The 13,050-nt window shown below is 36.4% G+C and overlaps 1 protein-coding gene across 1 annotated transcript in view; it reads left to right on the forward strand.

The window, feature by feature from the left end:
* The window catches only part of pth2ra (parathyroid hormone 2 receptor a), a 58,400-nt gene that overhangs the window by 26,509 nt on the left and 18,841 nt on the right, over positions 1–13,050 (forward strand). Inside the window, exons 7-10 of the mRNA XM_023287200.3 lie at positions 1,925–2,078; positions 6,005–6,065; positions 6,905–6,971; positions 12,115–12,209. Coding sequence (XP_023142968.2) covers positions 1,925–2,078; positions 6,005–6,065; positions 6,905–6,971; positions 12,115–12,209 — 377 coding nt within the window. The remainder of the gene's footprint in view (positions 1–1,924; positions 2,079–6,004; positions 6,066–6,904; positions 6,972–12,114; positions 12,210–13,050) is intronic.

Consider the following 13,050-nt stretch of genomic DNA (forward strand, 5'->3'; position numbering starts at 1 on the left):
TCACTATAAACACATTTTTATGTAACTCAAACTGCTGAAGTTTTGCATTAGCTTCAGCTGAACTTTAGGAATCAATTTAACACAGCGTTGATTTTATCAGCCACGTTTGACACCCAGACAAACAGATGGAATGAAATCCCTATTTACTACTTTTTTTTTTTTTTTTTTTTTTTTTTTTTTTAATCAGTTTTGGTAGACAAGTTTTAAATAATAATCATCCTGATCAGCAAGATACAGACACAGCTACTCAAGCAGATTTCAACCCTGGGAGTTGTAGCACAATTTATACACTCAACTCTAGTTCAATCTGAAGACACTAACACATTTGTGTAGTGGTTCCAAGGTGCTACACGATACTTTTTTGATGTCAAGATGTGTCATGTTATAACAAGGAAAACTTAGCAATTCAGCAATTCACCATGGTCTTGGACCTTGCCAAGTGTTAATGTCCTTGCAATTTTTTACTCATTGATTCATTTTACTTTTTGCCCTTTTCAAAGGTAGCATAGTTCCCAAAGTATAGCCAAAATACTTCAGGACTATGCAAAAGATTGCTTCTTTGTTCGGAACATTTTCTCCAGTTTCATCCAAATGATGACAGTAATAAGCCTATACCATCATGCACTGACAGAAAGCTGTAAACATTCCCAGGGTGTATAATAAAGCATCTAGTGGCTCAACATCTGCAGTGTTGCATAAGAAGAGAGAAAAGAAAACAGTCATCTTAGAACTGTGGATACTTTGACATTACATCTATGTGGTAAATTTCCCACTTTAAGTTTTCTGACTGAATATAGCAGACATGAATATTTTTAGTGACTAAAATTCAGTCCTTTTGTGTTATTTCATTTAAAAAATAATTCAGTGTGTGACTCAGAGAAACTTTGCCCCTTCATCAGATGAATGCGAGAACAGCCTCCTAGTGTCAAACTCTGCATATTCATCATCCTGCACAGTGATCGGAAAATACTCAAGGACACTGACAATAAGGACAACACAATGTGGAGTGTCACATTTGACTTGAAGACTGTGCAATGGTTGGTTCTGTAATACATGAACGCTTTTTTAGCCACAGAGCCTGTTGGTACTCTATATCAGACTGAACGTGGATATATCTTGGAGTTAGAGTAGGATATGCTTTGACAGATACTTACCTTATGGATTACATCTTATGATATGTAAGTTAGGACAAGCTCAAGTATAAATACATGACTAAACCACAGCTGTGCACATGAATGTGCATGTGGTGCACACAGATGATGTGTCCATGTATTCGTGATTTTCTAGTGCAAGTCCCTCATGTTATCACGACATTAGCCTTCATGCACACTTACTGAAAGGATGTGCAAATGACTTTTAAGATGAGATTTTCTAGCTATTTCTTCTTCAGTGGTAGTGTAAATGTTTTTACAACCACACTGTCACTGCGTTGTTGTGAGCCGGTTTACAGGGTGTTAATATAATAGACACAGGGACTGGTTTTACATAACTTGTACATGTCATTATTATTCATTTGGAATTGTACAGTTTTATTGTTTAGGTGGCTCTCTGCTCTACTCACTTAACAATCAGCTGCATGCATAACAAAATACTTCTCAGAATTCAGTTGTTGCTTTACTGTGTATTTATGTTCTAGTTGATGGTCACTTAATGCAACATGTGGGCCAAAAGTGAGCATCTGCACTGAACTAGAAATAGAATTGATGTTTATTTATTACCATGAACTTTACTGCAGTGCACTTGTCTTCATTCTTTTGCAAATTTATACAAGGTGCTGCAACGTGTAATCAGATCATTAATACAAATGGTTTGTGTGAGGTGCAGTGATTATTACAAGAATGTGTGAACATACAGGTGAACAAATGAGCTGCATTATACAAAGTACAAATGGAATGTGATAAAAATGTTGATGTTTTATTATCAGATTGGCTGCAAGGTGACGGTGTTGCTCTTCATCTATTTTCTGGCAACCAACTATTACTGGATCCTGGTAGAAGGACTCTACCTCCACAGTCTCATCTTCATGGCTTTCCGATCAGATTCCAAATACCTCTGGGGCTTCACGCTCATCGGATGGGGTAAGCAATAAAAGTACATTTCTCATATCCCACTTATGACAGGATACCGCATGACTAAAGCATTTATTTTTAGTAATTCTCCTATCACTTTAGCTTATATGATGCCAATGCCTTAGGTAGCAGAGGTTACATTTGCAAAACAGCCATGTCAGTTTTTGGTTGTACAGACAATACAGTGCAATAATATGTGTAATACAGTGCATAATACTTTCCTGCACCAATCCACAGAGGAAATTTATTCCTGGCCTAATATTTCTAGCCCTCAGTAGTGGTAATTGCCCTGTCTTCATTAATAGTTTTGCCATGTTTGGTGCAGGAGAAATCCAAGACCTTCCTTTCAAAATTGTTCACTCTGTACAGTCATTATCTCACATGTCATCATCCTGAAGGTAATTGTGTAGTTATAAAATATTTAATCACATCACAGCGACAGACTTTTGGAGTAAATATTTTGGCATTCCTCATAAAAATCTTTGTTATGTCCTTGCACATAAATGTGTAACATTTTTAAGACAAGTGGATAAAAGGTTTTTGTTCCTTTCTGTGAAACCACATTGACACATAGGGAGGGAAAAAAGGGGTCTTTATATTAGATTTTTGTCTTGTCTTTGTGTATTAGATTTGTTTGTGTTAATCGTGCTGCATAGTGTATTCTATTTAGAGAAAACCCTTGATGCACTGACAGGATTTTTTCCTGCTTACAATGTATGTCTATGGAGGGACTATGCATGACTGCTCAATGTACATTAAAGGCAATTCATCTGTGTGACTTTATTTGACAGATATATATGTATTTTTATTTTATTTTTGCCATTTGATAAACAAAATGATCATGATGTTAGAGTAAATTAAACCTCATTTAACAAAACAGTTAAAAAAAAAAAAACACGTTTTTTTCATGTCATTCTTATCATTTTGACACTGGTGTATTTCCTTTGGTACTAAAGGGCAAATCTGTTTAGGGGGAGTCATTTTTGGCTCCAATGCAGGATTTGAATGGCATTCAGATAGAAACAAGCACCAAGAATCGAAAACCATGGTTAAAATGGAATGCAGAAATGTGACAAACTAGGATTGTTTTCTAGTGCTTTGATTTGACAGTGGTTGTGTGTCTGTGCATCTTTGTGTCAGCACATCAGAACATACACACACAAATGGAGGCCCAGTTACAAAAACATTGCTCTATAGCACTAATAGTAAATAATAAAAAAAAAAAACACATAGTACCCTAGACTTGCTTCTGCTTCTGTTGTGCATGTGGTATTTTGAAGATGAAATGCATTTTTTGACACATGATGCTTGTTCCCCTCAATTTTCTTCCTGAAAACCTAAGACACAAATTACTTTTTCAGCACACATTTTGTTGACAGGATGAAAACAGCTGCAGATAAGAAGGGAAGAATGTTTTAGCAGTGACTTTGGATGAACTGCGCCTCATTTTCATTAATAAATTTAAATAAAGTTATCCATTCTGACATATGTTGAAGAGCTAGGCTTTGCAATGCCATTTGTTATGTAAATTTCTGGCTTATTCAATATTTGTACCTTCATGTTAACGTGGAAGCCTAAAGATTTCTAGCTGATAAAAAAAGCTGAAGTACTTATTTCCATCAACAGCTACCATCAAGCGCCCATTGAGCAATCAATATAAGCCCTTCGCTCTCAGTGAAATAACTCAGCGACCACCAAGATCATGATTACATCTCTACACTTTCCTCTGTTCTCACACACCCACACCCTCTCTGCTTCTGCTCCTCTCCTTCTCCTTTGTGCTGCAGATAAGATGGAGTTCATTTCGAATGTCTCAGCAGAATATATATTGAAGATGGGGAAATGCTTACCACCTAATTAAAATTTCAGTGATTAATTATGCTAACCGTAATGGAGCTGCTGTATTTAAAAGATGTTAGCAGAATGATAGAGATGACATTTCCTCTAAGGGATCTGGCCTATAACCACTGTCACAATTCTAGCTCTTCTGCTGATGAAAGTGTGTTTTCAAGAAGCACCATGAGTAGTTTCATTTGCACTAAAATGCAATTTAGAAGCTGTGTTAGATTTCAGGGGTTATTTAATTTTGCAGTGATCTATATGTATTGTTAAAGTTATTTGAAAATGATATTAGGCAAAAAAAAAAAAAAAACACCAACAAAAGTCACATTTAATTTCTGTAACGTAAATATAAAGTATTTTTTTAATAGTCGTCACAGTGGTCTTTACCTCATTGTACCTGCCAGTTTGTTCAAATATTTGCTCATGCAATGAAGATGTGCCTAGTATCAAAATGTAGGTTAAAATTACACCTTTCATCTGTATCATGTAGGCTTGTTTTGACAATGACCTATCCCATTTGGTGATATCACCTTTGAGTGTTTATCCAAATTGCACTTTTTAATGATTTCTATGGTGAATTATCAGATAACGATAACACATCCAGGATCTCAATGCTTGATTCTATTACTCTATGTCAAAGAAATTAAACTGCTGCAGTTTTGTTGTTGGAACTCTGATATTCCTTGTATATAGTTGTTCATAGTTGGTTACCTGGAGTGAATGTAAACATTAGGGTGATTTTTGACAGTGCTCAAAAGTGTTTTTCATCTTTGAAAATTTCATGTGAACATAAAAAGTTAAAAGTGCTCAGAAATGTTGGAAAAAGTGATGCGTTTAAAAAAGAGTGAAATTTTGATGCACCCATATGTACTTTAAGAGCTGTAACATGGAAAATACTCATGGTATGATGGTAAAATTTGGCTGACTTTACATTAAATGACATTAAATATATTCAGGTGACAGACTGATTGAGTTTTCTTGGAATGTCCCCACTATTATTCACTTTACTCTATGGTTTCACTGTTGTGGCTGATATCAATGATTTGTAGCTTGTTGCAGCACCTGAGAATAACAAATCTAAACATAATCAAACACATTTAGAGCTGTTTCAGAGAATAACGTTGCTAGTCTTAATGTCCAATTTGATAAGTTCATACACAGATACATACAGACTGGACAAATCTGTACTGGCAATTTGTGTTTTATAAATGATTTATATAGAATTGATCGAACAAAAGTGGAGTGAAAGTGAAAATAAAAACAACCCACATAACTTAAGAAATCGTGCGGTCATGAGGTATTTTAACAAGTTATGTGTCTAAACTTTTCACTGATTTTTAAATGAAGCAGTTCCGTTGTATGACCTGAAATGACAGTAAGAGTGAATATTAATGTGTGTGTCTGTGTGTGTGTAGTTTGTTTCTGTGTGCAACACGTAGTGGTCCTGTCATATAGCACTGTGTCATTTTAGAGCAGTGGAAAGAACCGAAACCTCCTTACAGACAGAAAAATACTCTGTATGCACTCGGCTTAAAGTGCTGCTCCAGGGAGTGACATTACTGCTTCTTTTTAGTCACACATCAAGGCTGGTGGATAGGAAGTAGGTCATGATGGATGAAGGTGTAGTATGAGTATCATTATACCAGCAACGTGAGAGATTATTTAGAAATTTGTAGGATATGCTGCGTGGGATGCTTCCAAGGAACTGTATAGAAATTATTAGAGATGATGAACCTCAATGATGAAATTAAAGTACAGATCTTTGTGATGTGGCTGTATTTTCCCAACTACCTAGTGACTAATTAGACCAATAAGTGAGCTTTGACTCTTTAGAACACTAAAGAGTATTTTAATAGATAAAACATAAGTTTCAGCCTGTCTCCTCAGAAGTTTTCACACAGCCTGTGTGGTTTCCAGTCCTCTTAAGATGCACATACGTTTATTGAAAATGCTTAACAAAAACACCATCATACATTACAACTTAAGTGTTGTAATGTGTTTGAAATGCAATGTGAAAAGTGACAAGAAATGTGACAGTAAAAATGCAAACAACATATAAGGCACAGCTTATTGTCTGTTTTGTGTATTGTCAGGTGTTCCAGCAGTTTTTGTGGCAGTGTGGGCGATTGTCAGGGCAATGCTCGCAGATGCAAGGTGAGAGAACAAGTCACACTTTATCTATCTGAAGATCCTCTGTCACATCATGAAAGTTAAGTGACACCAAGATTTTTGAAAGGTTAACAAGTCTAAAGGACATGGAGATACACACAATTAGTGCGTAATTGTGGTGACATTTGAATCGTCAGTGAAATTCAATTAAATATGCATGCTTTTATGCACTGCAGTACTGAATAAATGTTGGAAAGTTATCATATCAGATGTTGTCAGTGTGTGAAGGCAGTTACTTAATATTAAAACTGAACTCTTCAGCCATAATTATCTAATGTATGTATGTTTGGAGAGAAGTGGGACAGCACTGGATGAAAATCCCCTCCTGTCTACTGTTCTGCACTGGGGAGAAAATATTCTGTTTAGGAGTCATGTGGCAGCCAGAGGCACTGGAGATGTTACATGGAAGGAGGAAAAAATGGATTCCACTGAATCAGCAAATGTTGGATGCAAATAATAGAAAAGAAATTGGAAAGGAAAGAGTCTGGCTTCTCCCACAGGGCAGCGATGCAACACCTCAGAGTCCAGCATGAACCCCAAGAAATGTATTTTTCGGTGCACAACTTGTGTTTCTGCTGTTCTGCAACCCTGTCTGAAATCAGAGACTGTTATGATGAAACTTTTTTTTGTGACAGTTTCTAACTAAATTGCCAAACAATTTTCTCAATGAAGTTATGAATTTCTGTGGTACCAATTTAGTACTCAATCTGCCTCTCAGTAGCACCAGCCACCTTCATCTTTGCTCTGCTGCTTGCTTCTCCTGCCTCTAACCTAATTTTCTTGTGTCACCTTGTATGCTTTATTTTTTTGTGCGTCACCTGCAGGTGCTGGGAGTTAAGTGCCGGTAATGTTAAGTGGATCTACCAAGTTCCCATCTTGACAGCGATTGGGGTAAGAGTGCAAGAGAGGGAGAGTTTTCTATCAGTTATGAATGGAGCTTGAGAAGTTTCCAAGATATCTGATATCTTTCAATAATGTCAGAAGTCACAATGAACTCCTTTTGAACTGGGTCAGTCATTCCAATTTGGAAGACGTTTGTGCGTCTGAGGTAGAGTGTCATTTTCTTGCCTTCCTCACTGAAAAATGCTTCAAGTGTGTTGTGTTTAAAAAAATAAATGCACACACTCTTGCCTAATTGGGGACTAACAAACGTATTAAGCAACCAAACAGCATTCTCACCACAGAACATTCATCAACTTTTAAGCACTTTTCTCAATAGGGCTCAAATTAAATGGTCTGCTTGGCATTTGGGATATTGAGTTGCAGTCATTGTTAGTCATTATCACAGCAGAAACACTTACATCATTATAAATTTTCAACACGGGAATTTGTTAGAGCAGGCAAAGGACTAGTTAAGAAGACAACAAGTTTAAATTTTTGTTGTGATAGTATTAGAATTTGTAGAATTATAGTTACAGTAGCAAGAAAAAGTGACTAAGAATCACCTGTTTTTCTGCATTAACAGGGAAGAAAATGTGGTTTCATTTTCACTTAAATCCTAGGTATTGGCATACACAGTGTGCCTGAGCTAATAACACGCACACACACATTTATATTATATGCAGATCAGACATGCACACGGTGAATTTTGAACTATTTCACCCTAAATGCTTCAGCTCAACCATATTTTTAGGATGTCTGATGCAAATGGCTCTCTTGAGGGCCATTCCACAGTATCTGTCATGGTTAAGGTTCATGCTCTCATTGGGCCACTCCAAATTCCAGATTTTGTTTGAAATAATTTATAGTGTATTTTTTTCAGGGATCATTCTGCCGCTGGGTAATTCATTTTTTACTGAGGCTTAGCTGAGGCACGACAATGTTGACATTATCCTGGAAGATGCATCGTATTTCCCTTTGATGATTACAAGCTGTCCAGCAATGCAGGCATAAATTATGATGCTCCCTTCAGCTTTAGTATTTTATATATAACAGTAGTGTTTGTATGCAGTGGCCTTCTCCCAATATACAAAGTGCTGCCTGCTCTTGCAACAAATCAACGTCAGTCCACAAAATATTTTCCTACTTACTCTGTATAGTGTCAAGATGCTCTTTGGATAACCTGAGGTGTGCAGAGATGTTGCTTTTGGATAGTTGTAGCTACTCGGGGGTTCTTTTTTTTTTTGAAAGTTACTCCAGTTGGTGGAGTTTTGTTTTTCAGCCAAGACAAAGCATGGAGATAGGGGGAAAGAAATTACATAATTCCATACAAATACAATAAGTGCTAAAAAAGTATATACAGTGTTGGTACATAGGGTATGTATACCTGGCTAGTATGTAGGTAAAGTGCACATCTGAAAACACTGAATTTTGGACAGTCACTGTATGTGACCACGAATAGCAGCTGTGTGCCATTGTAGTGTGTGAGTGGTCTCTATAGTCTTTAAGTGATGTACCTTAACAAAGGCCCTTTTAACATTTAGTGTTCTGTCGAAAGGTTATTCTTTGGGCATTTTTGCCTTTTATCATGGGGACAACTGAAGAGAGACAAGACAGCAGGGAGAAAGAGAGAGAGAAAGAATGACTTGCAGCAAACGACTTCCATACAAAATCTCATCAACATAGAAAGAAAGTTGTGTAAACAAAATGTAAGGTGTAAATCATTTTCTTTCCACTATTGTCTAGTGGCTTTCCTTTGGCTATAAAATAAGTAACAAGGATTCAAGGATATTTATTGACAAGCAAACAAACAAGAATTTGTCCCATCTACCATCGAAAAAAACAAGAAAAAAATGGGTTGGATTGTTGCCTTCGGCTGAGGAAACACAACACATTTTGAAAAAGGGTTTCATCACACAAGTAAGGAGAAACTTCACAGATATTGTTCTCTTTAATCACACAAACAATGGAGAATAATATTAAGATTATCAATAAGATTTTTGTGACAGAATGAGTAATCAATGAGCAGTGCAACACCTCATATAGAAACAAAACAGAGACTGTGGGCCAGTTCAGGAGGTTTAAGGCAGAATCTTAAACCTCCAACCAAATAATCTGGGATGACGGAATTTCCAACTAAGATCCCAGAAACAGATTGTTGGGAGCAGTGAAACCAAAACTACTAGTGTTATCCTGGCTTAAAGGAAGCTGATATGGCCATCGTATAGCTCAAAAACTTTTTACTTAACACCTCTAAGTTGAGTAGTTTGGCATATTTATATGCTACTAACTAAAATGCTAGATTAAGGCAAGGAAATATTGTTGTAATTCATTGACTGAGAATAGACTAACACTCTTAATTACTTATCCATCCACCACCCATCTCTACTGTAAGGGAAATCTAGTCGTATCAGCATAATGTGCATGCCCTGTAATACACATAACACTTGCATGCACTCATATGTCAAATAGACTGCTGTACAGAATATCATATTTTTTAATCAAAAATATATGACATGGATATTTTGGATTAAATGCTTTCTGTAGAGGTGCTGTAAGTAGCCACTGGCCCCAATATATCCATAAAATGCTGTAGAAAATCAAATCTAAGCAATGAAGAGTGATACTGACTGACTACACATACACATTTTCTAATTAATAAAAGATTCTACTGTGAATGAACCGATGTCAGATGCCACAGAAGAGATAATTATGAACAGCATCACTGCAACATGTCTTCCACTGACACAAGTGAACACAGATCTTCAAGCAGGGACACTTTAAAAAACATGTATGTGGTGCTGAACTCCGTGGGGATTGCACAACCAATAGCATCTGAGCACAGTTAGCCCTGCGACAGAATGCAGCCGTGGAGTTGTTGAACATGCGTGTTTTAATGATCTCAGTGTTACTGTAATAAGAGAAAAGGAGCACAGACAAGAAATGCTGAGAAACATTAAAGAAACTGGCTTAATATAAAGGCTGAGTCGGATAATCTTGTCTGCTACAGAGAGAAATTATGCAAACATGGTACTCAAAATGACATTTTCTTCCACTCAACATTTGCTCACTACAGGTGACACAGTGTATGTATGACAACAAGTGTCCTGTGTAGAAACATCAGGCATAAATATTTAATGTTGTGTGTGTGTATGCAAAAAAGTGTATTAAAGTGTCATCAAGAGAGCAGTGATGAATATGTAAAACATGCTCTTCGTCTCATGCTTTAATGAAAATCAGTCAGGATTAACAATAAACTGTCTCTGGCTTTCATCCTTTATACAATGCATAGCTCCACTGCAGTATTCTGTCAGTATTGGAGCTTTCTATGAAATAAAACCAAATGTGTATGTACATAGTTGCGATTCTCGTGAACATTTTACTTCCTGAACACCAGGACTTTCTATAAATTTAGCACTACATTGGCCCAGCTGTAGTTTTATCAGAGTTTATGAGTCAAAGGTCTCTGTGACCTTGCAGAACAGGTTTTTGACCATAACTTAAGAATTCACACTGTACTTATGACATTTCACACTAATGTCTAATAGGAGAAAATTATAAAATTATGGCATTTTATATCCAAACAGGTAAAGGTCAAGTCTGGAGAGAGATATGGATGTAAACTACAACTTGACTGGTTGGTAAAAGGACAACTGCGAGGCTGTAATTTCATGTATCAGTAATATTTTTGTCACAATATTTTACTGTCGTCTATTGCTGCATCTATCATTAGCTGAACATGAATATGTACTGTATTCCATTTCAGTTCAGTTTAAATTTATTTAAATAGTATACACTGTTCATATACTAAGGTACCTAGTTTTTAAAGGTGCTTTGCTGGCAGGTGGTTCCGAGTGTCTTGGAGAACTTGCCACAGTTCTGCTGTGGATTTAGGCTGAGATCGGTGTCTTCTGGCTCTTCATGTAATCCAAGAGAGTCTTGATGATGTTCACATCAAGACTCTGTTGAGACTCTGTCAAACCCTCAGTTGCAGGACTCTTGATTTGGAGTTCAAGGTAGCTCTGTATGACTTTGGCTATACAGAACCAAAGTCATACAGATTGTTTGGATTGTTGTCTTGCTGCCTTCATGAATTTGGGCGAGATCCAACCCCTCTCTGATGGTATTGCATGATGCATAAGAATATAATGCCTAAAGGCAATGATTTATGAAACATTTCGAATGCATAACGATGTTTATATTTCTTGTTCAGTAAACTTAGAAACATGCAGAACATTTGAGGAGACTTCTTTCTGTGTCAGTGCATGGTTTGAGTTGGTAGATATGATTATTCTGCACGAATGATGGCATTGATAGCCATCACACTCTGTGATGAGCAATATTTCTGTAAAGGTGGTCATATGGTGCTGTTTGTTTCAGTTTTTAATATTTTTACCTTTCATTACACAAATAGACATTTTCTGGATTGTCAGTCAGATGGAATTTTCTCATTAATATTCATTCTAATTCCAAATGAAGCATCTTTTTCTTGGTACTATCAAGCATAGCCAGTTTTTATTTTTGTCCATTTATTCATGACAGTAATGAAGGAAAGATGAAGAGGAAATGAACAGAAAGTCTCTCAGTCAAATGTGTGCAGCTCCAGAGGAACTATGTCTTGAGGTGAAATGCTTCAAATTAAACAAATGATATTTGCAGAAAGAATGGTGTAAGTCTTGGCATGTTGCGGGTGTATTCTAAAGCTCATTCAGGCTCATTCAAGTGGGATATAGCATGAAATTGAAAGTACGATGATTCAGGGGTCCAAGTCTTAAGCTGTAGAAAACACAAGCCTCAATTTGCACTTTTTGAATTACTTTGCCTGAGTCTCATTAACGTCTCTCAAAAGAAATCCCAAAACTTGGCAGAAAAGACAGTAATTTTCCAACCTCGGTCATCTAAATGCCTCTAATTTCCAGCTCTTACTACTATTGTCTTTAAAATTTAGCTGCAGCCACCAAAGAGGTTTAGTATTTAATCCAACCTAACAATTCACAGACATTAAAATGCTGTAAGAAATACACAAAATATTACCAGAGTTTCTTAGAAACACACAATGTACAGCTCTGTTTTGTGTTACCACATTGGAGACATTTCATTATATACTGTTTTTATTATATAATTTGAGTTTTCTTTCTCTTTTCTTCTGTTTCAGCTCAACTTTGTTTTGTTTGTGAACATCGTGCGAGTGCTGGCCACTAAAATTCGAGAGACAAACGCAGGGAGATATGACACCAGGAAACAGTACAGGTTTGTACTAAAGTCACTAAATCCATAACACAAGCAGTTCTTATCGTGTCCAGGGTTGAATTTTGTTGTAAATTGTGTCATCCAGTGTCTTTCTTTGTCACTCATTTTACATACAGTTGATCTCACAGTACAGCTGTCGTCCCTGATCTGTCATTCATTCTTTCATTCTGTTCCTGTGTTACTGTTGTTCACGCATTTATTAAATGCAGTTAAATCCGAACACCAAAATCAGCAGTGTCATAGTGCCTCTATGAATACTTAATGACTGTGGCTCTTTCAGCATCAAACCCACTGGAAAACATGAATTATTAAATATTGATCAAAATATGCTGTTCCATATTTCAAAAAAATAAATAAAACAGACTCAGTAATTTTCTGAAAAAGTATTTCATAAAGCATTATTAAACAAGATTATTTCATTGATACAGTGAATGCTGTGATTGACTCAAAATAAACCCTTCATGGTGTGGCCTTTTGATGTGTTTTTCCTAATTTTGGGACAACAGTAGAGCTCTGTGCAAAGTGTTAAGTTTTATCTCTTGATGCACAGATGATGCCTCTTCAGATCCACTGATTATTGGTTTTTCATCTTTTCATGGAATCGCTGACAAAATGAAAAATTCAGACCATCGCCAGAGTTATTATTGAAGCCTTTGGATTTGTTATATTTTTGTTTGTTTTTGTAGGCTTATGACCGAAGTAAGTTACACAAAGTCTCACTTATACATACAATACACATGCAGAGTTCATTGAGGCAAATAGACATGAACACAAGCTACAACTCCATGCTTAACTCCAACCTTTACTCTCACCTTAACCTTAAATGAAGACCCTAAAATAT

This window comes from Amphiprion ocellaris, chromosome 11 (genome assembly GCF_022539595.1).
Source record: "Amphiprion ocellaris isolate individual 3 ecotype Okinawa chromosome 11, ASM2253959v1, whole genome shotgun sequence".
Classification (NCBI taxonomy): domain Eukaryota; kingdom Metazoa; phylum Chordata; class Actinopteri; family Pomacentridae; genus Amphiprion; species Amphiprion ocellaris.